A 26955-nucleotide genomic window follows, 5' to 3' on the forward strand; every position below is an offset into this window, starting at 1 on the left:
GCAACCTCTGTGCGGGCTGGCCCAGCCACACTTCCCCTGGAGCCCTCGTGATAGCCAGCCCAGGCAGCGGGGGAATTTCGTGGCGGAAACAGCCCAGCAGGTTGTCGTCAGTGCGGGCTGGGTCTCGCCACACTTTTCCCAGCTGAAGGAGTGGGGACAGCACGGCTGGGGTACCACCATGAGCCCCCGGGTGGTGGCCTTGGGGACAGAGGTGGGGCCGGCCGTGGGGATGAGGGGAGAGGGGCTGGGGGTGGTCGTGGGGATGGTGCCGGGGGAGGCGGTGGGGATGGGGACGGAAGCAAGAGTGGGGCTGGAGATGGAAGCGAGGGGTGGCAGAGGGACGGGTGAAGACACCCGTGGGGACAACGAGGAGGGGACGGGGACAACGGAGGGGACTCGGTGCGGACAACGGAGGGGTTGGGGATGGGGACAGCTGAACGGATGGGGCGAGGACAGCTGAGGGGACGGGGCGAGGACACCCGTGGGGACTGTGTGAGGACACCCGTGGGCACGGGATGAGGACACCCGTGGGCAGCCCCGGCCCCGGGCGGAGCCGCCGGGCTCCGTTTCGCTTTCGGAGCGGGGCTGCGGGGCGGGCCCGGCGGCGCGGAAGTGCGGCTGTGGGGCCCGGCAGGGCCTTCCCCGGGCGGCGGGGGCCGGCGGCAGGTGAGTGCGGGGCCGCGTCCCCGCGTCCCCAGCCCGCAGCGGGGAGACCCCCGGGTGGCCCCTGGAGGACCCCGGGGGGCCGCGGCTGGGCGAGCACCCCCCGGTGAGCGCCTCCGCCTCTCCGCAGGGCCCGCGGGAGCCCGGCCGGCTCGGGGAGCCGGAGCCCGGCGCTGCCCCCCGAGGACGGCGGCTCCTCGGAGCTCACCATGCCGGCAGGTGAGAGCCCCGCGGCTCGGCTCGGGGAAGCCACCGCCGGGGGGAGCGGGGAGAGCGGGCGGCTGGGGCTCCGCCACGCCGCCCTGGGGTCGGGCAGGGGGTCCGGGAGGGGTCCGGGGGCCGCCTGCCCACCTCGTGCCGCTGCTTCTCCCCTCCGCAGGTGCTCGGCGGGGCCAGGAGCCGCCTGCCGGGCCGGCAGAGGGCGGCCGGGGCTGGTGCGGAGCGGGGGACGAGGCGCCGGTAGAGCGATGCAGCCAGGTGAGAGGCGCTGGGCACGGAGCCTCGCGGGTCAGCCGTCCAGCTCGGGGTGGTGCTGTGTGTTTCGCAGCCGGCAGCACGTTGGGAGCGGCGATGCTGGGGTCAGAGGTTGGGTGAGCTGCACACAAGGTGCCTCTCACCCCGCTGCGGCACAAAGCGTGCACCGCAGGGTGATGATGCTTGTGTAGAAGCTCGCAGAAGCCTCCTTTAAAACAGCGTGGCAACCCGCTGGAGGTCAAGCATCCTCGTTTTTCAAAGCTCCCCTTCCTCAGTAGGCCCTGTCTGCACTCGGGGCCTCGCTCCTGTTGTGAGTGGTGGAGCACCATGGGTTGTGCTGGAGGGTTTCTCCTTGGAAGGAGAAAAAGTGACCCACGCAGTGCCTCCCGGGTTGTGGCCGTGCTCCTGTTGCAAGCTCGCTCCTCTTTCTCCATAGCCATTGTGATCACCGAGCAGCCGGTCTCTGTCTCTGTCCCCGTCGGGTATTCCTTCACGCTGCGGTGCAGAGCCGAGGCTCGTACGTCGCTACAGTACCAGTGGTTTTGTCAGCGCCAGGTAATGCTGTGAGCAGAGATTACCCCAGTCCTTGTGCCAGGCTTGCTCCCTGCCCTGCAGCATGGTGGAGACAGCCCTCTGTGGGCAGACTGGGTGGGAGGCAGGGGGCTGGGAGAGAAAGGAGGGGGGGGGCAGGATGCGGTTACGTGACCATGCTAAGGGCTTCAGCAGGTGCCATGGGGAGTGCCATAGAAAACATCCTGCTCCCTGTATCCCTGTGGCAGGAGGAGGTGACAAAACTAGGGATTCCTGTTTTTCCTGCTTTTAGCAGGAGCCTGCTGGTCCCTTCTGCTGCCAGCAGTGAGTGGCAACTTGCTGCCCACCAGCTGTGTTTTCCCTTTAGTCTGTCTGCTGCCAGATTCCTGGTGCTACCAAGCAAGACTTGCCCATCACTGCACAGCAGACCCAACTCTACACCTGCAGAGTCAATGACCTCTACAGAAACGCCGTCTTCTCTGACTGGGTGAAGGTGGAGGTCCATCCGTGTGTTGCCAGAGGTACTAACATGTCTTGTAGCTTTGCTCTGTTTTCTGCTTTGCACACATACTGCCAGACATCACTACAGTCATCACTCTGTGCTTGCTGGGACAGTGTGTTCTCCCAGCTTGAAAATCACTATACAGAAAGATCGCCCCAGTGATGTGAGCATGCAGGTCTTAGCCAGACTCCTGTGTCCATGCTGTGGATGTTTCAGGTCCCTGTCATGGTCCCAATAACCCCAGCTGTATTTACCTGCTCCTCCTGTTGATTACTCGTCATGGGTTTATCAGAGGGAGGTTATACTGGGTGTGTGTTGTTTTGCATTGGACAGAGGGACTAGAAGAGGCAATCTAGCAAAAATACCTCTGGGTGTTGGCTGCACCCTTGACAGGAAAGGGTGAGCATCACCAGGAATCAGGGCATGTTTGGGACTGGGAAGCACGAGGCAGGGCTTTGGTGTGTCATGTTCTGTTGTGGGTGTTGCTCTCAAGGATTCCCTGCAGAAGGGTGCAGTGGTGATGCAACTACAGCCATGCCATGGGATGGCATCTCTTGGTGCGGATGGAAAATGTTCACTTCTCTGGCAATGCACACAGACTGCAGGGTACAAAAATATCATTGTTTTCTCTTCTCATGGATGGGGAACCAATTTTGTGTTCCTGCTTCATAGGACTGCTCCCTCAGCTCTGGCAAGGAGAACCGGTCATCATCCTCAACCCCACTGAGCAGAAGGTGGAGGTTGGGAAGCCACTCCTGCTGCAGTGTGCTGCCATGGGGGTCCCAGCCCCCAGCTACCAGTGGTACTGCAATGGGAACGTGCTGGAACACCAGAAGAAAAAAAAGCTCTGGGTAATGTTACCTCGGGATGGTTCAGAAACCTTGGCTACGGGGCTGGGTGATGGGAGAATCCTGACGGGATGGTGAGTGTGAGAGAGCTTCAGAAGCCTTGGAGAGACTGCTGAAAATTCTGTGCTATTGTCATCCTTGATAGGACAGGTCACAGGCCTTAAGCCTGGCTCTTCCCTGTGTGTAAAGGCTCAGGCACGCTTTGATCTGTGTGATCAGGTGAATGGGGTCAGAAAGCAGTCTCTGGTTGCCTGTCCTCCCCCTCTCTTCAGCCCTTGAGGAACAACCTCATGCTGAGCCATGTTTCCCTGCAGCCCACAGATTACATCTGTTGCTTTGATAGCCCTGACTGAAGGATTATGGTTGAAGAGGGAATACATTTTATGGGCTTCTTTCAAAGCTGTGGATGTTTCTGTAAGAAATAAGAGACTGATGCCTTGTGCTGGCATTGAGGGCTCTCAGCAGGCCTCTTGTGCTTTTTTGCAGTGGCCCAAGAACAGCTATTGTATGTACATGCAGGGGGCTGCGGGTGTAAAGTGATGGAGCTGCAGGAACAGTGTCTGCCTGCAGGAAAGCTAGAAGGAAAAGTGGTTAGTTACAACAGGAAAGAGTCAGGGAGTCAGAAAAAGGTCTGGTTTTGTGGTTGGTCACTAGCTGAATCAGTGCTGTCTTCTGTGCAAGAAAGGTGGATTTCCTCCTGGGGCATCACTTAAAGCATGGTAACGAGAGCCAAGCTCTTCCTGGGTGGTGTTACGGGGGACAGTGGCCTCCAACAGAACTTTTCCCAGGGATGTTCAGCGTGGGGACTAGGAATAGATTCTTCATTCTGGGGTGGGTGCAGTGGTGCAGCCTGTACACAGAGAGGCCACAAGATCTCTGTCCTCAGAGGTTTTCAAGATGTGTCTAGGCAGAGCCACAGCTGCTTTGACCCGCTTGTGCCTTTAGTTCCTCTCTGGGCAGGAGGCTAGGCTGGGCTGGAGAGCTGCAGAGGTCCTTGCCAGCCAGAACTGCTGGCATTCTTGTCCTGCTTCAGGAGGGATGGATATGAATTAGAAACTTGCTAGAAGAGAGCAATGGGCGTGATGGATATCTAGAAAATGCCACCTAAGAGGAAAAGTGGGCAACCTTCTGATGTTGGCCATGTGCTGTCCTGCTAGTGTGGTTCATGGGGCAGAGTATGGCTATGACACAGCGTTTCAGGGCTGCTGGATAAAGAAAAGAGGGCATCTGGGCAGAGCATTCTTGCTCTCTAGAAGCTGGGGTTTGCAGCAAACATTACTGTGTGGCCTTACTGAGCTTCTTAGGAAGAGAAAAGTCATGGAAAAGATATCTTAGATATCTTTCTGAGGCGATAAATGAGGTTGCAGGAAATACATGTAGCTACAAAAATATATTTTATTCCAGAAACAAGGGTGCATTTGTCAGATACTGTTGAGAGGGTGCAAACTGTCACCATAAATAATGTGATTTAACTTTTGATCTGTCTAGATCACCCACGCCAAAGTCAGTGACTCCGGCACGTACCTCTGCTGTGCCTCCAATAGCCACGGAGAGCACTGGACCAACGCAGTGGACGTTCACATAGGTGAGCAGAACCAACCCACATCTGCTTTGCTGCAAATCATCTGCTAGCTTGAGAAGTAATTGCAAGATTTTAGTGCTCTTGCCTGGAAATGCCATGCCGGTGGAGAAGGAGGCCAGTGCCAGGGTGTTACCCTGGGGCTCACTTTGTGCAGGGGAAGCTGCGCTGAGGGGTGTGGGATTAGGAGAAGTAGGGTGCATGGCTCTGCCACTCACACCTTTCTCCAGCTTGAACAGACTTTTAGTAACACAAAAAAAAAAGACCACTGGTTTTAAATAACACTTACATGGGGAGCGGAACATAAGACACTTCAGAGTGGAGAGGCAGCATGGGGCTCTGCAGAAACCCTGGAGTGTCCTGGCAGTCCTGTGGCAGCTGTCACAGGAGCAGCCTGCAGAGCACAATTTCACACCCTGGATATACTGGATGATCTCAGCAGAGCTGCGTAAACCCTACTGAGCTGGGAATGCAGGCATCGGCCTCCCCATGATAAATGGGACCACTTGATAACGGGGTTCAGATTTGGCGAGGGAAGTGGCAACTGTAAAAGAAAAAAAGCAGCATTCTGTCTGCCTGGCTGTACTGCGGCTTGGGATGCTGCTGTGTCCTGTGGATGGTAGGAAAGCAGCCACATTAGGATGCACTCTCTGGTGCTCACTGCAGTTTTTCTTGCCTTGCCGAGGTGCTGGTTTAGTAGATCCCGCAACAAATTGCAATGGGGCCCTTCACTAAAACTAATTCACAGCCTTGCCAAGACGAAGCGATGTGCTCAGACGCGTGGAGCTGGAGAGGATGGTGTTTATTTCAGGAAGGTTCAGCCCCATCGGGCTAGCAGCCCGGGGCTGATGCAGTGCGTGCTGTGTGACCTGACGGATCCTGGGGAGAAGATGGATCCCCAGAGCCTCGGGCATGCTCCACCTCCAGTGTGATGGCTGCTTTGGCCTTCTGCCTTTGCAGTGAGTCAGAAATAGCTTTGTGGGCTCTTTACTCCATCTAGAGATTTTTCTATGCTATAAACTTCTCATCTGGCCTTACAGGCTGTCTTTAAAACCTCTCCAGGGAGCAAACTGGTCCTGTATAATCAGAGTGTTGTGTATTCTCCCTGCCTTCTTGCATCTGGCAAAACAGCACCCAGGAGTAACAGTCAGCATGAAAGGGACATCAGACTGGGTTGGGTTCAAAATGCTACGGCTGAGTAGCTTTAAAATGCAACAGGTGGCTCTGTCAGAGGGCAGAAAAGGACAAATAGGCTTGCTCTGATGGATGTCCAGGCATCCCTGGAGCATTACCAGCACTGTCATCACTGTGTGTTCAGGTGCTAAAGGTCTTCCAGGCTCGTAAGATTTATGCAATTAAAAATGTGCCCTTTCTTCATTTAGAGCTTATAGAGTTCCAGGCTTTTCTCCTGTGCTGGATTTTTTGTTTTTAAAATAGGGAAATCTGGAGCTTTTGGGAAGCACAGCAGCCCAGGTAGGGCTGATCCAAGCAGCACAGATGTCCTGATAGGCACCAGCTCCTCCACACCGGCTCTCCTGCCTGCCCCTTCTCTCAGCTTCGCTTCCTGGCTGCTCTCACACAGGCACCCTCCTTTCCGACATGCCCTACCTTTCAACTCCAACCACTTGCTGTTCCCGTTTGCTGCTGACATGGGGTTTCAGGTCCCTCCCAAAGGCCAGCTCAGGCAGGCTCCTGAAATCAGCAGACAAGTGTCTTCAAGGTTACCAAGCAGGCAGTGAAAAACTTGCCCAAGGAGCAGCCTGTTTTACTTCTGCAGATGCGGATGAGATGCAGATGCGCTGCCTGATCCAGCTTTGCATTGCCAGGGGCCACGGGAACAGGTTTCAGACCTGTTGTGGGGGCTGGCACTTGGGATGCTGAGTGCTGAGCACTGGTTTATCGTTCCCCTCTTTCTTTTCCAGGTTCCTGTCGTTCAGAGAAGTTTTTTGGTGAGTGCTGTCATCGTTTCTTCCTGAGCAATTATTCCCTTGATTAAAAGGCGAGCTCCAGGGTGCATGGGAGGGCAGGGCATAGGGGTGCTTTTCTTGCAGAGGCCATTTCAAGCCTTTATGGCCGCATCATCACAGGCTCCGCTGGCTCTGCGCTCTCTGGATCAGAGCTGTGAGGCACAGGATGAGAGTCTTTTTCCCTGCCAAGACCTGATCAGTCTCAGCCAGTGGAGTAAGATTATTCCTAATGAGTAACCCAATCTCAACCTCCACACTTGCCAAATGACTTTGTGAAGTCTGGGTCACACAACGCCTTTTCCCTTCTTTGAAATACCTCCTTGGACCAGAGCAAAGCTCCTTGCTCCCACAGCTGCTGAAAGCCAATCTGATTTTCCTACAGGGGAAGCTGGGGGCTAAAATGAAAGCAAGAGCCTTGGCTTTCCCTCCTTCAGCCCTGTGGGGGGAAAGGACCTCTGGCTCAGAGCTTCCCCCTCCCAGGCACCGCCAGCATGCAAAACAGCCACAGTAGGGCTGGTGCCAAATAACCTCAGTAGTGCAGATCCTCCTCCACTCTGTGGTTTTGCTTTCCACCTGGAAACTTTTCCGGTCTTTCTTTCAAAATGATGCCTTGCAAGTTTTGCCTAAGTGTTCAGAAGGCTGAGGGCTTTTTGGAGGGCACTTAAGGCTCGTGACAGGGTAAGGTCTAACCTTCCTGCCTAAAAGCGAGAAAGATTTCCCCTGCCCTCACACCAGCTGAAGGAAGTGAGACCTTGCCACCTGCTGTGTGCTTACAGCTTTTTCACTTGGTGTTTCTGTTAGCTACAGGCAAGATAGCACTTTTAGTGGGCAACAACCGCTACCAGCATCATCCAAACCTGATGGCTCCCGTCACAGATGTGTTTGAGCTGAGCGTTCTTCTGAAGCAGCTGGGCTTCCAAGTTGTCTCTCTTCTGGACCTGAACAAGGCTGAGATGGTGACAGCAGTCAGTCGGTTCCTGCAGCTCCTGGGAAAAGGAGTCTATGGTAAGGCATCAGTTTATGTACACGTAGCAGTGGTTGATACAAGGGAGGAGCAAAAAAAATAATAATAAAAAAAATTACCTTTTCTCTTCAGGTAAATGTTTTGTCTAGGTTACAGGCAAGCAGAACAGGTTTTTCACTGTCACATGGCTACCCTGTGGCTCAATTAGCATGGTTTTCTGCTGATGTTTTGGGGAGTTAGTGCTTCCAGTTGGGGTTGGGAGAGGGTGTTTTAAAATTCAGGAGATTGTTGATTGCCCCACTTGGCCCTTTTCCAGTACAGGAGCTCCTGTTGACCTGTGATGGCTACAGCTGGCCACATTTTGCTTGTTTCTCATTCCTCATGGTCCAGCTTGAGCCTCTGACAGCCTTTTTTGCAGAAGCGCATTTTCCCAGCTGCAGATGGCTTTGGGGCTGGGCTTCAACGGGAAGTGTTCCTTAAACATAAAACCAAAGAGCAGATCTTGTGGGTCTTAAAGCAGGTGTTCAGATTTTGGTGGTGAAAAGTCGCTTCCGTGAGGTTTCTAAGGGTCTTCCAGCCTCATGGATACCCCCAAAACACCTGGCAGATTTTTTTTTTTTTTTTTTCTTTGAAACCTCAGCATGAGGCACAGCCTGCTTTGGGAAGTGCTTACCGTCACCACCCTTTCAGCTGCATGGCGAACCAGGGTATTGAGACAGCAAAAGTCAACACAGGCCAATTCCAGCACTCGGTGTGAGGTTGGGAGGTTGTGCAATGGATAGAGACGAGGCCACAGATGGAAACATTGCAAAGCTACCTTGTTCCGGGAGGCACTGAGTCACTCAGGGAGGCTGAGCTGGCAGGGAAAGGCATCATGCAGTTATTGCTGCTCCATCCGTGTGTCATCTGATGACAGTGTATTCCTATGACTTCACCTGCAGCTTCCTTTTGTGGTTGCTGTCTGAAATCCCCTTGGATCTCAGGCTTTGCCCCTCCTGAGCCAGTGTCCTCCCTGGGGAGGTGCTGTGCTTTTTCCATGTCTGTGTAAGGCACTGCCATTCCTACCTGGTATCTGTAGCACACGAGGACCAAACGGCATTATTTTCCATGGCAATTCCCCTGTTTTCGTAAGCAATGGAGAAGAAAAAGATTTGGAAATGGCGAACCTTTCATTCTGTCATGGCTTATTTAAACTTCCAGTGCTTTTCTGCATTTGTGGCCATTGATCCTTCCTGGCAAAATTGATTTTGTGCAGTGGCAAGGAAAGCATTAACAGCTGAATTACTGAACCTTGATAATCCTCAAGTGTTTGCTAGGCATAGCCTGCTTCAAATAGTAGTTTTCTTTACAGCTTTCTAAGCTGAGTGGTCTGCTATTATTCTGAGGCAGTGAACCTTGGCACAGGCTGGTTCCAGCACTGTTTGAGTGGAAGACTCTTGCAGTAAATGGGTGGCATCCAGGCTTAGGGTGGGGTGTTGGGTCAGTCTGCCTGCTGATTGCCCCAGGGCTTCTCCACCTGAACTGTGCTGCATCTCGCTGTGATGCATCTGCCAGTAGTTTTTCGGCTGTTTTCTTGCATGAGATTAAAAAAACAGGTGAAGCACAAATCCTTTAATTACCTTGTCTTGTTAGTGCATATTTACAAGGAAGTCAACAACTCCTTCTAAACCCTATATACCCATCTTTCAAGGCACTAGCTCCAGGATAAACACCTAGAAATGATTGAGAAATTCAGGTTTCATGCAACTCGTACGTGCTGGATGATGGTGGTGAGGCTTCTCCACCTTCTTCTTGAACTGAAGTCCCTAAAACTGGACACGGGACCTAAGCGGGGTCTCCTTAGGGCCAAGGAGAGTGCTGAGAACTTCCCTTGCCCTGCTGGTCCTCTGTCTCCTAACATAGCTCTGTTCCCAGGTGCTGGCTCATCGTTATCAGGGTGTCTGCTGTGATCCCAGGTCCTTATCTCCAGGGTTGCTGTTCAGTCAGCGCTCAGCCCCAGACAAAGCACGGCCTGGGGTTACCTGCCCGAGTGCTGGACTTTGTGCTTTTTTGTTATTGAGCCTCATCTGAGATTTCTCCATCCCAGAACAAAACCAGGCTTCATTGTTAGGCACAGAGGTATCGTATGTCTGGATGTTTGAGGGGATTCAAAGGCTTCTCTAATTCACTGCATGGAGGTGGTGGCTCATCTGGCTGCTTTTCCTCCAGACCTCCTCTTAGAAATGGTGATTTTGAAGGCCCCAGAGATCCCCTGAATAGTCTAATTATATAGTCCTCAGATAAACAAGGAATCTCCCTAGTGGTTATTTCAAGCGTCCTAAAAAGTCCTGAGTCAAAAAAATAATGTCGGAAATGCAATAAGAACAGAAAGTTACAAGCGAAATACTAGGAATAAGCTGTCATGCGTTAATTAAGCATCATGCTGACATTTCCTGTATTATAAGCAGTGCCTGGAGCTTCCCCTTTTTAATTTGGTACTCGGAAGCTTGTCTCTGTTCAGCAGTTTTGACTCACAAGATGTGGGAAGAGCACTGAAATGTAACTCAGGGAAAAAAACAAAAACAAAAAACATCAAAACAAAAACAACACCTTTTCCCCCGCTAGGCAAAATGTTGACGTTCCTGTTCAGGAAGAGAGATTAAGTCCAGGAAAGATTTGCAGCAAAGTTGTTCAGATGATGTAAAGAACCTGTCTTTCTGTTTGAACTCAAGTCTTTGTGGTTTATATAGCACAGGGAGCATTCAACAGTGTATTCAGGGTGCAAAACAGGACCCCCAAAGTTAGGGGATTTAATGATCCCTTATGGGCTTTTCTGTAATATTTCAGGTCTTTCCAAGTGTCGGTGACACTGTCAGGTAAAGGATGTCATCACCTCCATTTTATGTACAGAAATGGAGGCAGACAGACAAAAGCCAGAACTGCTTGACTACTTCAGAGTCCAAGCCTGAAATGCCTGCATCTGATTTTTCCAGAATGCTTCCCATTTTATACTCTTTTTTGGAGCAGGCTTTTGAGGCTTTGATTTGTGAATTATGAAAGTTTAAAACTTCTGCAAGGCAGAGCCCTCTGTCTCGGGCTGGCAATCCATAAGAAGAGGAACCCAAACCTTGTGGGCATCTGTGAAAACATCTGTTTGAGTAACTTTCCATCGTACCCTGAGAATGGAAACCCCTGCTGACTTTAGGCCTCCATACGATGAGATCATGCTTTCAGTGCTTCGGCTCCTGCCCCACTCATTGCACCCCTTCCAGCATCAGAGATCAAAGTGAATTTCCTGCAAACTACAGGGGCAGGAAGAGGGGAAGGGAAATAGAGGAGAGGTTACTTAATGAAGCGTGGGCTTTGGCAGTGAATCTGGCTTATGAATTTCTCTTACTTTTGCCTCTTAGCTGCTTGTTCCCATTTCTGACCTCATTCTGCACTGTCCCTCAATTGCGGTAGTGCAACTGTTTGCGTCACCTCGTGGAGCTATTTTTAGCAGATTTCAGTTCCCCAAGCTGTCTTTCGACAGCATCCCACAAGCAGTTTTATCAGTGCTGGGAAGAGGCAGACAGCCACTGCGCAGCTTCTTTTTGGGAAGCTACAGCCCAGCTGGGGGTCCCTGGGCAGAAGGAGAGCCCATCCCTCAGCACGTGTGCAGGGGCTGGAGAAGCACCAGCTTTGGCTGTGTCACCTCCCTCAGTGCTGGCTTTCCAAGATGGATGTTCCCATGTTGCTGTCTCTTGTACAGGCAGAAACTGTTGTTATGTTTCATATACTCGAGAGTAAAACTCAAAACCAAAATTCACATTGGATGTTGGACTTCCCACCAAAGTCTGGATGAGACATCTGACTCCTCCCACCTTACAGGGCTGGTATCTGGCTTGAGATTGTTGAAGCCCATGGTTTACATGATCCGGACATCTGGAGAACTCATCTCTCTGTCTTTCTAAATCTCATTTTCCACTGGCTCATAGTTGTATAAATGCAGGCTGACTTTTCAAGCCAGAGGAGTGTTTCCCATCAGCTAAACTGCTGATAGTCTCTCCTCCAGAACTAGGGAGCTGAGGTGTTTCTTACTTAAAAGGCTGTTAATGTGTTGTAGCACAAATGATTACATTTTAGCATCCAAGCCTGGATGTTGTAGCACAAATGATTACAGTTTAGCTAATGTATGCCCAGTGACTTTGGTGTCTCTGGAAGAGCGGCTGGAAACCACAAGTACAAGAGAGCTTCTTAGGGCTACTGTCAGCTCTGCTGAAGGGAATGGATTTGAAAAAAGTTGAAACTGTGAGGCTAACATTGCTTAAGTTCTCTGCCTATAAGTGCTCCTGGTGTAAGTCTGTCCCATGCCAGTATCCCTCAGCGTGGGAAGTGGAAGATGGCCATGGGAAGCTGGTTACAAGCCTACAGGTTTGCACCGTGACTCATCCTCTCCTCTCCTTGTTTCCAGCTATATTCTACTACGCTGGGCATGGCTATGAACATCTGGGGAGAAACTACATGGTCCCCATCGATGCTCCACAACCGTATGCCCCTGAGAACTGCATCAGCGTGCAGAGGATCCTCCAGAAGATGCAGCAGCAGCAGACGGCCCTGAACCTCATCCTGCTGGACACCTGCAGGAAATGGTAGGGTGCTCTTCCCCCTTCCTCAGTGGGGCAGGCAGACTGTGGCATCTCGAGGGCTTGGGGAAACAGCTGCCAGCCTCATCCCCCCTTCAGCAATGAGCTCCTGCACAGCCACGTGAGATGTTTGTCCTCTGTTGCACCGCTGAGGCCTCTGTGAAAGGTTATCCGTCTGTGCCATAAAATCAGTAAGGCTGTCAGGTCTTGCAGGGTCTCCCGGGAGCACAGTCAGTCACGTGCTAGATGCGGTTTTGTAAGCATCAGATCCTGCCTGAGATGTGCTGGAGAGAAGGGGAATGACAAAGCCTGACAAATAGAGGCTATTCAGGCAGGTCAGCTGCAGTCTGCAAAGGGCTGGCTGTGCTTTGGCATAAAGTGCCAGCTGAAACTCAGCATAGCTATAGTACGGGTTGGCCTTTTATGTCTCAGCCACCTGCACTGACCCACCTGGCCAGGCAGGCTGTAGCAGTGTCCCCCTGTCATCTCACTGAGTTGCCCTGCATGCTCAGGCCATTGAGCTCATCTCTTTCTCTCGACTGTGCTTTTGTAAAGATCTCAGTAAGAAGAGTGCAACACAATGTGGAAAATATTTTAAGCCATGCCACTTGATTTTACTGGCCTTAAAGTCTGCTGAAGTCGTCGTGTTAAGTGGGACCAAGGCTGCTGCTGAGGTCAGGAATCAGCTTTTTTCTTCTCAGTGTAGAAAACCTATCATCCTGCCTTGGCCTGCACACCTCCATCGTGCATCTTGTGGGCTGCAGAAAGTTACTGCTTGCCCATTTCCAACAGAGGTGGTTAGGCTTAGCCAGTAGAAGCCGTGATAGTTTCATTTATTTGGGGCTCCTGAGGTAGATTTACAGGGCAGGAAGGACCTGGAGGTCAAAGGCAGAAAATTCTCCCTCTTCCTTCTGCAGTTCCTGCACTGAGCAATGGAAAGGCAGTAAAGATTTTGATAGCACTGTCCCAAAAGAACTGCTAGCCCCTGGTAAGACATTAGGTCTTTGACATCTTTTAGCTGCAGAGCTGGGAACACTTGCTTCAAATAGCATGCAAGCTGGTTGCACTGGGACTTGCCCTGCATTTTGCAGCTCTGAGTTGCCAACACTGATAGAGCTTGCTGTCCCTGGACACATGCCCCAAAAGCCCTGTGGCGAAGCATCCCTCTCCTCCTGCTGTCTCACTGCCTCTGCCAGCACAAAGTGGGAGCAGAGCGCCTCGATTCCCTGCCCCGTGCTGCTGAGAGCCCTTGCTGAGGGGCACTGCTGAATCATCAGCACAGCTCCTGCCAAATCAGAGGGCGGAGGTTAGGCCAGGAACTCACACAAACGTCAAATGCTCCACCTGGAAAGAGCAGGGCAGTGCTGCACCGGGGTTTCTAACACAAACAGCGACAACCCATGAAGTGGCTTTAGGGCTGATACCTCCGTCCTTGGTGTCGCTGGCTGTTTATGTGCTTCGTGAATTCTTACGAATTGGGAAATTACGAATTTGGGAAAAGGATGCGATGTGAGATCTGCTGTGATGTTTAGGCATGGTGATGTGGCTTTTTTTCTCTCTTCCTCCCCCAATCTCACACTTCTTTTCTACCCTCTCCCACAGCAAGCACAGCACTTAGTGCAGAAGGTGTTATCCCTGGGCTCACAGGGAATTGTGGCAGAAGCTCTCTGCCCAGCTTGTTTTTCTTAAGAAGTCACTGCTTCAGCTCAGCAAAGCATCTGGATTTCATAGATGCATGTGTTTACAGCACTCAGTAAAACAGGGCTCCCAGGGCCCCCTTTCCCAACACCCTTTTGGTTAAACTGATGTTGTGAATTGCAGATAGCTGTTGTCTTTTGGTGGCTTGCCCAGCTGTCCGTGAAGCAGGAGGAGCTGTGTGTGTGCTAAGAGGGATCTCACGCGGAGTATCTCTTCGCCCCATATGTCGGCATCAGAAATGCCAAGGCGATGAGAAATACACGGTCCTTTGCCAAGTGGTGGCAGATGTTCAGCTTCAGCACAGAATGAACCAGGAACAAGGAGCCTGTGTGTAACCTAGTACATTTATGTGTTCATTTAGGGTGGATGCGATTGCCTCTTCCAGGAATTCCCTGATTTATGAAGGTTTCTAGAGTGTGCTGCTTAGGACAGGAGGAGGACACTGTCTTCTGTCTGGGGTGCAGATCAGAACTGGGTTGTAGGAGAAGTGCTGTGTGAATGAGCCTCTATAGGGCCTGAGGCAGGAGAGAGCTCTGCCACCTTCTCTGATGTCAGACATCTTCCTGTGCTTAGTCACGGTCTGGAAAAAAACTTTGTCTTCTCATGGGGCAGGGAACCATGGCCAGAACTTCTGCTGCATGCACCAGCTGCATCTGGAGCTGTGGATTCTTGCTGATGCCATCACAAAAGGTTTGCATCAACTTTTGTCTGTGCAGCCTCAGGTGGATGTTCCCAGCATGTGGACAACAGGCTTATTTTGGGATGTGCTGTCTCATTTCTTCTTGGACCTGGCATCCCAGATTTCTGTGTTCATTTAGGAGCACCTGGGAGGCAGATAAATCTCTCCAGTCAGTGTTCATATTTAGAAGTGTATCTCCTTTTCAACATTTTCTCTTTTGATCATCTTTAGAAAACTTATACAAGCCAGATGAATACTGCCATTGAACATCTTCTACAGGCTGTGCCGCCAGCAGTAGGTAACTCACCGGCTGCTGGCAATACAACGATCCCTTCTGCTCTCTTTAGCATGCCAGCTTCAGCCCCAGCAAGCTATGCTGGAATTGAATAACACCAAATAATGCCATCTTTGTGCCTGGCTTTTATCCCTGTGCGATTGGGAACAGCTCCAAATCACTGGCGTAGACCTCCTACCTCAGAAGCAACCAGTGCTTGTGCTCTCCAATATGTCTTGATTTGGGCGAGCTCCTAGGTAAGGCTTGCCAAGAGTGCTACCAGGACATCTATTTTGGTGGAAACCAGGACTATCACTTCAGATATAACTGATTTTGAAAATAGCAGGCCTGTGCTCACCCTGGTGTCAGAACCAGCTTCCAGCTGTACTGATCCCATCCCTCAGTGAGACCTGGCCATGTATTAGCTTTGGTTTCTTGGGGCAGAAGGTATGTGTGTGGGCTGGAGGAGAGCTGTGGAGCACCCCAGAACCCTGAGACAGGCAGTCAAGCCATAGCCACAAGCTGTGCTTTGGTGCACACCTCCAAGTCCTTCAGAGCCAGCAGTCCCTTGCAACCCACACATTCTCTGCAGCATGCTGCTGCTTGAATTTGTGAAAAACTAGCCTCAGAAGGGAGGAGGCACGGTTGCACCCACAGCGCTAGGCTCACTTGCAGGATAGAGAGCAGTTATCAGTGTAGATAGCTCAGAGGTGACCCTATCTGCTCATTTTCCCGTGGTTTGGGTTCTTAGGATTCCTAGCTTTAGTTTCAGTTGCTGCCCCAGTAACATGAGTATATTTGACATGGGTGTTAATATTATTGTCATCCACAGGAGGTGGGTTTTGTGGAGCACACTGTCTGTCCCTTCCAGGCACACACTGTTGCTCTCAGCACTGACTGGTACTTTCATCTCCTCTTACAGGTACAACCTAGAGTGTGCCCTCTCCCAGGTACAGCCGCTGGAGCCCTGGGGCAATATCGTTTATGGCTACGCCACGTAAGTGTATTTTGCTGTGCCCACACTGTGACACAGGACCAAATCCTGGCAGGAGCTGGCGCTTTCCCAGCTATTTTCATACCTTCATGCCTGGGGGCTTTGGAGGCTTGAGACTGCTTTTCTCATGTTTTCTCTGGCTCTTATCCTATCTCTAGCGTCTCCTGTTTGAACACTTCTCTTCCTCCTGCCATTGCTAGTGGTAGCCTGTTTATCAGTTACAGGTTACTTGTGAAGGTGGCATCAGCTCCTGTCATCTGTCCTAGACCTGAGCCTGATTCCCAAGGCATGTGTGCCATGAGCAGGTCACCAGAAGCCTCCCGAGATGAAGATGAGCGTTGCTTACTGCTCCAGTGCTAGCCTTAGGGGCTGCTCAGCTGCTGTCACCCAGCCAGGCTGACAGAAGAAGTTGTGCTCTTTTCTCCTGTCCCCTTTCACCACTTCTTCCCATCCCATTCCCTGCCCATCCTCTCTGGGGCTAACATCAAGCACTTGGCAGCATTGCTTGTGGAGCTAACTCAGGCTCAGCCAACAAACCCTGATTCCTCCCTGTTGCAGAAAGGTAAAGATGAATCATTACCCTTACAGGTGTGAAGATGCGGAAGCCTATGAGTTGCAGGATGGGGAGTTCAGCTCTGGGATCTTCATGAAATATTTGAAGAAACATATTTTGCAGGAGAAGAAGGTTACACACATGCTGGAGGATGTGTTAGAAGGTAAAGGAGTGCTTTTAACCCGAGTTAGAAACTATTCATTTCAGCAGCAGGGATGAGAAGAGAGATCAGCAGAAGCCAAGTCCCAGCAAGGGGGACAGTGAGGATGAACACCCACACTTCCCCTGCCCCCAAAATCAAGTTTTGGGCCATGCCCCGTGGAAAGTTTTAATAACCTGGCAGCAGGACCAGGATGCTAATGTTGGGTCTGAAAGGCAGGGTGGCAAATAAGGAACCTGGAGTGACCCTTGTGCCTCTAAATTGTCTCCTCCAGACATCGGCCGGGATCCCTTGGTCACTGGGAAGCAGGTGATGGAGATCAAACACACTCTGAAGGAAGCCCGCTCCCTGACAGACCCCATCTGCCCCCTGGGAGCAGCCGTGGAGCGCTGGGGATGTGGCCAGGGTGAGCTGTGCAGGGCTGGAGGGAGCAGGGGGGGTCGCTGTGCCCCTCAGAGGCACCTCTCTGCAGCGGGATCACTGGAGGAACTGCATGCTGACCCCACTCTGCTTCCCCTTGCAGAGCCACCGAGAGAAACAGTGACATTCCCCTGCGGGGCACGGGCAGAGCTCCGCTTCCAACACCTTTTCTCCAACGTGATGTCTGTCTGCGCCAAGCTGCAGGACCCCCCAGCCCACATCACTGATGCCCACCTCATGCTCCGCCAGCCCACCGTGAGTCTCAAATGGGGAGATGCTGGTCCCATTCCCCTCGATTCCCACTGGGGCAGGAGGGGGAGGGAGGGTTGTGGTGAGCCCAAGGGGTCCCAAGGGCTGGAAAAGGCTGAACCCATCTGAAACAGGATCCCCGCCACTGTTACTGCTGACACCGCCTCCCTGCAGGAGCTTTGTGCTCTGTAAATGCTCCTTCCACACGTCAGTGGTTGGCAGACTGCCTGCCTTGCTCCTAATGCATTGTGAAAAGGATTTAGTGCCAGTTTCAATGCCTTTAACCAGTTACTCGTCAGACTGATTTCTGGCCTGCCTGATTAAATTATTGCATTTAATCTGATTGAGATGAAGAGCCTGTCTGTTTTCTGCGTTTGGAAGCAGGTCTGGCTGTCTGAATGATCCTGTCTTAACCCGCTGTGCTAAAATATCTCAACGCAATGATATATTCTCATGGACTTGTTCCCGTTTGATCTATACCAGCTTCCTCATACCCCTTCTCACACCTTTCCTAACAGACCATGCTCACAGCGTGGTCTTTTCCAGTGGGCTCCACACTACTGCTAAGGATTTAATTCTCTTGCTGATCCTTTTTGCTAACATCTTCCTCATTTTTCTGTAGTCCCTTTGCTGAAGCGTAGCATGACTCTGGTGGATCTTTTGGCCCTTGCTGCTCATGGAGGGATGCTGCCCCTAAGCACGTTGTGGTCACTGATGCGGAGCAGTGCGTCCAGCGGGAGGTTTGGAGCCTGATCCTGCCCCTTAACAAAACCAGATCATCATTTCCCCTTGTGATCTCCCAAAACACGCCTGAAAATTTTGTGTGTGGGTGCGTGTGTCCATGCCACAGCAGCGCTTGTGGGAAAAGGGAGACCCATCTGCTTCCTCCTGCACCCCAGACTAGCGCAAGAGGGATCAGGGAGACAAAAAAGGGACCCAGGAAAGCTGGAGTGGTAAAATCCCTGTCCCTGTCTGCTGCATGGCGGTGCTAGCCTACACTGACCTCCAGTGGTGTCTGCTGACACGGCAGCACATCCTCACACCTTGCAGTTCATCCCACCCTGAGGCCACCCACACTCACCCTGGGGACCAACCCAGAGATTCAGGGGTGTCTGCAGGAGGGCACCTGGCTCCTCTGGGGATTTGGGCACGCTGGCTGCATCCTTGCTTGCCAGGGACACTGAGAGGAGCCAGAGGACTGTCTGAGCACACTGCTGAGATGCGGGAGCTGGAGGCTGAAGGCAGGCAAACACAGGCATGATGTGAGGTGTATGTTTTAATCCCTGGGAGATGAGTCCAGGGGGCCGTTTGGCTGAGGAAATGTCAGATTTTATAACATTTGCCATATTCTGACTACCAAAGTGACTTCAGCAGAGAGCTTGGGCTTGATGTAGGGCTTGTCAGAGATAATTATGATGAGCTTTTCTAGCATTGTTTCAATTTCTTTAATTGTTCAGTGGTAGTGTTCTTTCCTGTCCTTTGTCTTGCATCTTCCTCAGAAAGAGAAGCTATTTTAGGACATAGGTGGAAATGAGTAATGCTGAGAGCTAAGACATTCCTTTTTTTTTTTTTCTTTTTTCCCATGTACTGTTTAAATACCTACTTTTTAAAACTTTTGTGTTGAAGCTCCATATTTTCAAGTCAAGTCACTTGATCTGGAGCTGTTTGACCTAATGGTCTCCCCAGTCACCTTCTCCCCATATTATTTAGAGTATATGAATCTCTGGGCCCACCAAAACTCTGGCCTTGCCAATTCTGGGGCATCATCCTCATTAAATAGTACATTCCATCATGGGGAAACATTTGTCCGTAATTACGAATGGAATATAAATATTAATTCAGAAAACCCTTTTCTCCATTTCCTGACTCCTAGCCAGCCAGAAATGATAAAGGAGACTAATGGAAGGAAATACTGCCTGTGTGCATTGTAATTAGATTGTGGAAGTCATTGGCGCAGGAGGCTACAGAGGCTGGGAATTTAGCAGAGTGCATGTACTTGTGGATAACAAGTTGCTGTCGGCAGAGAAGCTCTGAGTCTCGTATGTCAAGGCTTTAATTGATCCCTGGAGACTAGGTCACTCCTTGCCCAGATGGATGTCTTGAAGGTCACCAGGCTCAAGAGCTATTTTCTGTGAGATGCAATCCAGGAGAGATGAGAGGTCCAGCAGAGCTGGTGGGGTGTTTTTTTTTGTTGCTGTTTTTTTTTCTTTTTTCCCTCCTCTAAGCTCAGGAATCCCAACGAGCAGGCAAAGGCTGCAGGAAGCCTGCATGGATGTGCCAGGGGCTCCTAACTGAGCTCAGACATGACAAGCAGGGATGCGAGAGGTAGAAGGAAGGGCAGATGGCACAGGAGGACTGTAGAGACATGGATTCAGGGATGGGGTTAGGAAAGCCAAAGCCTGTCTGGAATTGAATCTGGTGGCAATACGAAGGGCTTCTACATCAGTAAAGGAAGGCAAGTAAAATACAGCCTTCCTGCTAAATGGGACCCAGACCCTGGTGACACAGGACATTGTGAAGGACAAAGTACTCAGTATCTTCTTTGCCTCAGTCTTTACTGTTCAGAGTGGCCTTCAGGACTCCCAGACACCAGAGAGGAACTCTGGGGCAAGGAGAACTCTCCCCTGGTGGAGGAGAATCAGATCATGGAGCACTTAAAGAAACTAGGACATAAACCATGCCACGAGTGCTAAAGGAGTTGGCAAATGTCACTGCGAGGCCACTGTCAGCTCATGGTGGTCAATGGAAGTTCCTGAGGCTTGGAAGAAAGCCAGCGTCCCTCCTGTCTTTTAGAAGGGCAAGAGTAAAGATCTGGGAAGGTAATGGAGCAAATAATCCTGGAAGGCATTTCCAAACACAGTAATGACAAGGTGTACAACTGGAATCAGCCAGTGTGGACTACAGTGTGGACTACCAAGGGGAAGCCATGCCTGATAAGCTGATAGCCTTTGTCGAAAGGCTTTTAGCAGTCTCTCACCTAACTTCCTCATAGACATGCTGAGATAACGCTGATGAGATAACAGACTAGATAAGCGGATGGAAAACAGACTCAATTGCCAGGTTCAAGAGGTTGTGATCAGTGGCATGAACTCAAACAGGAGGCCAGTCACTAGCAGTGTACCCCAGGGATCAGCACTGGTGCCAGTCCTGTTAAATCTTATTAACGATCTTATTAGATGTTAAATCTTATTAACGAACTGGATGACAGGTCAGAGTATATTGCCAGCAAGTTTGCTGGTGACACAAAACCGGGAGAAGTGGCTGATGCACCATCCAGGAGAACCTGGGCAGGCTGCAGAGGTGGGCTGGCAGCAACCTGATGAGGTTCACCAAGGAAACTTTTCTACTCTCAGGGTGATTGAGTATGTTTCTTCTGGAAAACCAGGGCTGTGGCTTTACTTTCAGTTTTCATTAATGACATCAGTGATGTGCCACAGCATGAGCTTATTTAATGTGCAGGTCCCATAACATGGGGAGCACTGCAGTGTGCTGAAAAAACAGGGTTGGGTTTTAGAAAGATTTGGATAAGCTGGAGGTGCAATCTGACAGCAAGGCTGTTACTTGGCAGGTGCAAGGTCCTGAGCACAGGCAGAAGCAAGCACGAGAATAAGCATGGGATGGGAAATGACTCAGTTGCTCTGGTCAGTCCACAATGATTGCTGCAACCAAAGCAGGGCAGAAAGCTCTGCCAAGAGCTCCCAGGTTTGTGTGAAGCCCTCTCTGGTGCTCAGTGTTGCTGAGGCTGGAGCACTGGGTCCTTGTTTGGGTCAATTTGCTCCCCCGGTCTGTGTCAGAGAGAAACAGCACATCTGATCTGGATGTTCAATGCCAGGGAATGGCTTTGTCCTATTCAGGGAGGCTGCGTGGTTCTCCCCATCCCAGACTCCTGGTGCTGCTTGGCTTTTCATGCACCAAGTCTTAACTTGCATTGGAGTCTTGTATTCCTGCTAGTCACATCTGCAATATTTGTTTTTTTTTTCCTAGGTTGAAAAAAAGGGTAGCCCAGCCTCAAGGGGCTTGACATTGCAGAACAATAGATGTTCAGGAGAAGAGTCCCATGCATTAGAACAGATCTGAGCATCCCTGCCCTACTGGCGTGAACCAAATTGCAATGTTAGTCGCCAAAGATTCACGGTGACCACAAAGGCTGGTAATGCAATTGCAAAAATAGGCACTTAGAAGTCATCTGATCCACAGCACATCCGTGGATGCAAGGAGAAAGAAGGGAACATGGCCTGACCCCAGCTCCAACAGGCTGATGGATCCCAAAGGATCCAGGGACAGAGGTTGTGGATGTGGGGATGCGCTGGGGAAGGCAGAGCTGCAGAAGTCAAAAACTGCTGTGGAAGTCTAGCAAGGTTCAAAGATAACTTTGGCACCTTCGTAACAGTCCAGAGATGCTACTGAAAGCACTGAAAGTTGGTGATTTTCCCATGGCAGGAGGCTGGCAGGGTAGGCTCACCCAAGGCCGGGCTGACTGCATGCTTGCCCTGTCATAGAATCATAGAATATCCTGAGTTGGAAGGGACCCTTAAGGATCATCAAGTCCAACTCTTGGCACCGCACAGGTCTACCCTGTCCTTCCATCGCAGTGCAATGTCAGCAGCATCAGGTGAGGTGAAGCTGGCTGGGTGCAGTAGGAGCACTCTGCTCCTTTTTGTGGTCCTCCTGCTGAAGCCCTGCATCAGTGGCTTCCAGGCTGCTCCGCTTGGTCCCTCTGTTTGGTCTCCAGGTTTAGCTTAATCCGGCTGCTGAGTGCAGCACAGCAGTGGCTGAGTTGAGGGAGCTTGAAGCAGATACCTGATGTGATGAGCCAAAGAAGGAGAGGGCAGGAGAGGGCAGTGTTCGTTTGCAGAAGGTGCTCTGCATTGCACTCTGTCTTCTGTTTCAGACTCAGTTTATGCTGGCTGAAGGAACAGTGAGGAGGCTCCCTGAGCAGGAGAGCTGTTCCATCCTCCTGTGAGCTGTGTCCTCCCTTTGTTGGCACAGCCATCCCCCTTCCTGCAACTCCATTTGCTGCCCTGATCTCTCCTAAACACCCTCCAGTTTATCTTTCCAGTAATGAGCAGCCAAGTGCAGTGATGGGATTTGGCTTTGCTTTGTCCCGAGATAAATGCTATTTCTTCAGCCTGCCTCTGGCCGACCTGCTGGATCAGCAACAGACAGCTGATGGGCTGTTTACTCCTGTTCTGCCAGCCTTGCAGGCAAAAGTGACTCTGATGCCTGTAGATCCCAGCCAGCATTTGGGATCCAACATTTTAGCTTCCACCCCTGGTATTCTGGCCAGAAACAAATTGCTTTGGCCTTTTGCAGGCCAAAAGGGGAGGCTCCAAGAGACGATGGTTACTGAATAGGATCTCATAGAGAGGGAGCTGTTCTGGAAAAAGTTTGAGTAATTAGGGAAGAATTGACAGTTCTGTAGGTGGCAGGGGCTAGCTCAGCACCCAGCACAGCTCAGAGCTTCCTCCAGCGCTGCCTTCAGAAAACTCCTTCCTCCCTCCTCGACACACCCCTTACACTACAGGTGGCTGTGATACGGGCTGTTGCTGCTATCTATACTGCTGGAGAACCCATTACACCACAGATTTCCTGTTGCTGCCCTCAGGGGATGTTTGGCTAGGTTTTCCCACAAGGCGTGTGTGTAAAATCTCTGTATTTCTGCTGTTTGCACTCTGTACTACTTCCCTTAGGGTACGCAGCATTGCCCCTAGCCCAGGTGGCAAGGGCACAGGCCAGCCCTGGTCCCTGCCGTGTAGAGAAGCAGCATGTTTGATGGGCAGTTGTTCCTCCAGGCCTAAGCTGACGCTGAAATTTCCTTACATTTCCTTTGTCTTTCTGACCCAGGAGGTGGATGATGTGGCCAACCTGGAGGAGAGCCGCCCGGATCAAGTGGAATCTCTGCTGGCATCTGTTTGCAAGCAGGAGGAGCAGGACTGCATCTTCCAGCTCTGTGGACTACAAAAAATTCAGGTAGAGGGCTGCCATGTGCAAATCTCTGTTGTTCCCTTGCTCCCTCACACAACTGGTACTCCCCATCCCCACTGGCTGTGCCCCTCTGACCATGCATCTCTTGGCTCCATGCAGAACGTGGCCAGCATCTGGGCTCACACCCTCCTGTGTTGCAGTGTAGTGCCCATATTGATGTTAGAGGAGCTTGTTGGTCTCCAGGGCACAAAAGCTAACTTCTTTCTCTTGGCTTATCCTGTCCTTCTGTGCTGTCTGGCCAGAGAGGCTGTTCCTTGCCTGTAGCAACCTCGCAGAGGTCAGGACTAGCCCAAATGTTTTGGGTGAAGGGTATCTCAGTAAGCGTTGTGCTTGCCTGAGAGATGGGCACATAGGCTGGCCAGGAACTCAAGCAGCAGGAGAGTTTATCCCCTGCTGTCAGAGTGATACTACCAAACCTGGGCCAAACTCTGCCTCTGGCACACTTCAAAAGACTCTCAAACTATTTAAAGACCATGAGAAGGCAGAATTGCTAGTTGCCTGCCTTGTCTCTTCCAACAGATTCTCTCTTTGCAAATAGCAGCGTGCACCTGCTTTCTCCCTTACTTTTTTTCTCCCTCTATCACCCAGCCAGCGGATCTTGCCAGGTGCTTATCTGCTCTGCTCCATGCAGGCTCACCCTGAGCGTTGCTCTCGAGCTGCTGTGTGGATCTGCCTACAGCAAGCTCCATTTGCTGAGAACAGTACGTGCCTCGGCATATGGCAGCTCTTTCAGCCCTTGATTGTTCCTGGAGCTCTTTTCTTGAACCCTTCCCAAGCTGTTAAATGCAGACATGAGAGCTGGACCCTGTGTTGCCTGCCAGGCACACAGGGAAAATCTCCTTGCTGCATGATACATTTCCCTGCTTTGTACAGCCAGGCATCTCAGGCACAGCCCCATGCTAGGGTTTCACGTTCAGGGATTTGGCTGCCATGAATCTGCTATTTTCTGATTTTTTTTTCACCGTATTTTATAGAGATCTAAAGTAGTGCTAGACTGCAAATAGATCCCTGCAGAGCATTGCTGTTTTAAACTCTCATTTTTTACTCTGTGATGTGAGTTTTATATAAGTGATTCATATCCCTGCCCTTGCATGCCTCCCTCTGTGTGTGCAGTGCTGTACTGTGGCCAGGACGGACGTCATGACCAGGACAGATGTCATGGCCTTCCTCGTGTGGGTGCAGTTTGCCTGGGCGCAGTCCCTGTCCCCTCCAACTCCCCTGCACCAGCGCCCTGGGGTGATGCTCTCCTGCACTGATAAGGTCTTAAGTGAGGTGGCCTGATCTCAGGAGAGGTCCTGAAATCCAGAAACCATGGCTCAGGCCCTCGAATGCCACAAGCGTACATAGCAGCTCATCTTCTGTGGCAGCAGCATTGCTCCAGCACACCACAGCATGGGGCTGTGAGCCTGCAGAACAGCCAGCAGAGTCCGTCAGGATTTTTGACTGAGCAAAAATACTCTGTTTCAAGTCTTAGTCTCCGAATCACCTCGTGTCTTTTGCTCTCCCCTTCTAGGTGGATGTGGTCCTGCAGTTGGATTTGCATTACACCCAGCTGAGCACAAAGAAAAGGACTTGTGAAAGCCTTCAGAAAATCCTCCCAAAATCTCTGCTGGGGCAGTTTTTCAGCCAAAGGAACTATGCCCAGCCAAAGTACCAGAACACTCCCACCTGGGCGGACCCGAAGGGGCAGCAGGCATCCTTGAGGACAGGCGCTGGCCACAGCTTGCCCAGCAGCAACCCCTCCAACTCCAGCAGTGAGCCAGAGGAGAACGATGAGAGCAGCCTGAGCGAGCTCTGCTCAGCACTGCTGCGGGCTGGCCCCGGGCAGGACCATCCTTGACCCTGCAGGCTGGCGTGCTCAGCTGAGGGGTGGCTGCCTTGTGGAGGCAGCAGTTATTCAAGTGCTAAAGACGGCAGAATTTATCTGCTTCCCAGCCGCAGCGGTCGCCCTGTCCAAATGAGGCCAAGGCTGCTTTTTTGGAAAGGCTTCTCCCATCTGGTCCTGAAGCCTGCTGGAAACGACCCCTGTCCCACATGAGGCTGTAGGCCAAGGAGTCGCTGTCACGTCTGGCGGAGGACCCAGCCACCCGACAAGCCATAACATCTCCAGACAGAACCCAGCAGTGCTCACAGTCAAGGGCATGGGATGATGTTTTCTGCGGATCGGAGTTTGTGAAGCAAGTGCCTGAAAGCGAGCGTTGCAGCATTAATTGTGTTGAGAAGCCCACAAACACTACAGTCCTGTGCTACAGCAGAGGCACCATCTCAAAGGCCGCAGCTGCTGTGACTGCTTGTGCAAAGGACACAAGGAATGACCAAGGGACCCAGATAGAACTGTGTGAATGTGTAAGCTTTCCCCTGGGGTTGCACTGGGGGTTTCCTTCCTTCCAAATCCTGCTTGTGTCCAAGCGGGTTTTAAATTATGTGTTTATATATTTCTACAGAACGTATTTATACTCGAGGCAAGAAAAGTGCTTGCTAGGAAAAGGAGGCTCAGACATCCTGTCGGGTGCATGTTTACAGTGAAGGCTGGTTTTCCATCAGTAGTAGCCCCTGGGCAGGTAAATTTCTGCATGCCCCTTGTAGCATGTTACATTGGGGCATAAAAGGGTGTTAGATTCTGCGTGGTCCTGAGTTCCTCTCAGATGCAGAGGCTCTACATGTGGGAGATGGAAAAAAACAGGATGGAGGAGGAAGAACCTCAAAAATAGTTATTACTGCGACTGTTTTTTGATGTTGTGGTTTGGTAGGTTTTGTTTTCTTTTGTAAGTGCCTGTCTCAGTGTGCATGCACTGTGGGCAGCCTGAAGCACTACTTTCTGTGGAGAACCAGCCGTGCAGGGAGGAACACAGGTGAGGAGGCCCAGCCTGTGTGGTTGCAGTCTCCTCCCTGCCTGCTTCTCTAATTTTTCTTTAATAAGGATTGTCCTGGGAGGACAATCAAATAGCACACGGAGGCCAGTGACCCTGTTGAGGTGTGGGATCTCCATCCCTGGAGACGGTCCACTCCAGACTGGAGAAGGTGCTGGCGAACTGATGGAAGTTGGCCTTGCTTGGAGCATGGAGCTCTACCAGAGAGCTCCAGACAACCCTTCTGGCAATTGTGATCCTGTGGCAGGAGGAATTTGGAGCTCAAAGACTTCTTGAGAAGTCAAGGATGGTGGGGTGGGATGGGGAGAGTACCCGAGCTCTCTCCGCGGTCTTGTTCTAAAAGAGGGCTGGGGAGAACATTTTCTGAGTTTTGGTTCTTCTTTGGCAGTGAAGATAACAGCATATCAGTGTGCAGTGGGGACTGCCTATTGCAGCATGGAAAAATATGAAATGCTTCTTCCAGATAAACCATCCTACAAATGCTGGAAGCCTGTCCAAAGAGAACAGAGAAGGCTTTTATTCTCCTCATAGTGAGTAGAGCCAAGGGAAAGAAGAGAGGCCCCATCTGGCTGAAGTCTAGAAAGCCTACTAGGAAAAAAATGTAAAGCTCCAAAAAAAAATAAATTACAGGATGAAGTTTAAATAAGATGGGCTGATAGAGAAACTAAACCAGAAAATAATAAACTAATTGAGGGGAGAACCAAAGATTAAATCACCACCAGCAGAAATTTAAGACAGGTCAGTGGGAATTGCTGTGGAGCCATTTAGGAGGAGTACAGTACTCAAAAGGAGGGATTATACACACCCTTCTGTACCGGTGGGGCAAAGTGTGTCTCTGGCTCGTGTAATTACGGCAGATGTCATCTCATGTGAATGTTAATCTCATTCAAAGCAAGGCTGTTTATTTTTTCTAAATAAAACACTTGGTGTTTTTGAATGCA

The 26955-nt window shown here is 51.1% G+C and overlaps 1 protein-coding gene across 6 annotated transcripts; it reads left to right on the forward strand.

Moving 5' to 3' along the window:
• The first annotated feature begins 74 nt into the window (after positions 1-74).
• Positions 75-26955, forward strand: LOC137863232 (mucosa-associated lymphoid tissue lymphoma translocation protein 1-like). 6 transcript variants are annotated; one of them, XM_068696212.1, is made up of 16 exons: positions 137-211; positions 794-882; positions 1043-1140; positions 1574-1692; positions 2036-2189; positions 2843-3021; positions 4507-4603; positions 6520-6546; positions 7366-7569; positions 11961-12138; positions 15706-15780; positions 16366-16493; positions 16765-16896; positions 17014-17165; positions 23004-23129; positions 24658-26955. In XM_068696212.1, exons 1-16 carry the CDS (start codon positions 179-181, stop codon positions 24982-24984), a joined length of 2118 nt encoding a protein of 705 aa, XP_068552313.1. In that variant the 5' UTR covers positions 137-178; the 3' UTR covers positions 24985-26955. The 6 variants fall into 6 exon arrangements, with proteins under 6 accessions (XP_068552315.1, XP_068552313.1, XP_068552318.1 ...); XM_068696213.1 differs by lacking the exon at positions 137-211 and adding an exon at positions 483-666; XM_068696214.1 differs by lacking the exon at positions 794-882 and having other exon boundaries at positions 75-211.

This window comes from Anas acuta, chromosome 12, assembly GCF_963932015.1.
Source record: "Anas acuta chromosome 12, bAnaAcu1.1, whole genome shotgun sequence".
NCBI classification, from domain to species: domain Eukaryota; kingdom Metazoa; phylum Chordata; class Aves; order Anseriformes; family Anatidae; genus Anas; species Anas acuta.

Bases quoted from the DNA above. Each gene is read 5' to 3' on its own strand.
- LOC137863232 (XM_068696212.1), top strand. From the start codon at position 179: ATGAGCCCCCGGGTGGTGGCCTTGGGGACAGAG. The intron at 1,141-1,573 runs GTGAGAGGCGCT...CTTTCTCCATAG, and splicing joins CGGTAGAGCGATGCAGCCAG to CCATTGTGATCACCGAGCAG. The intron at 2,190-2,842 runs GTACTAACATGT...CCTGCTTCATAG, and splicing joins CCATCCGTGTGTTGCCAGAG to GACTGCTCCCTCAGCTCTGG.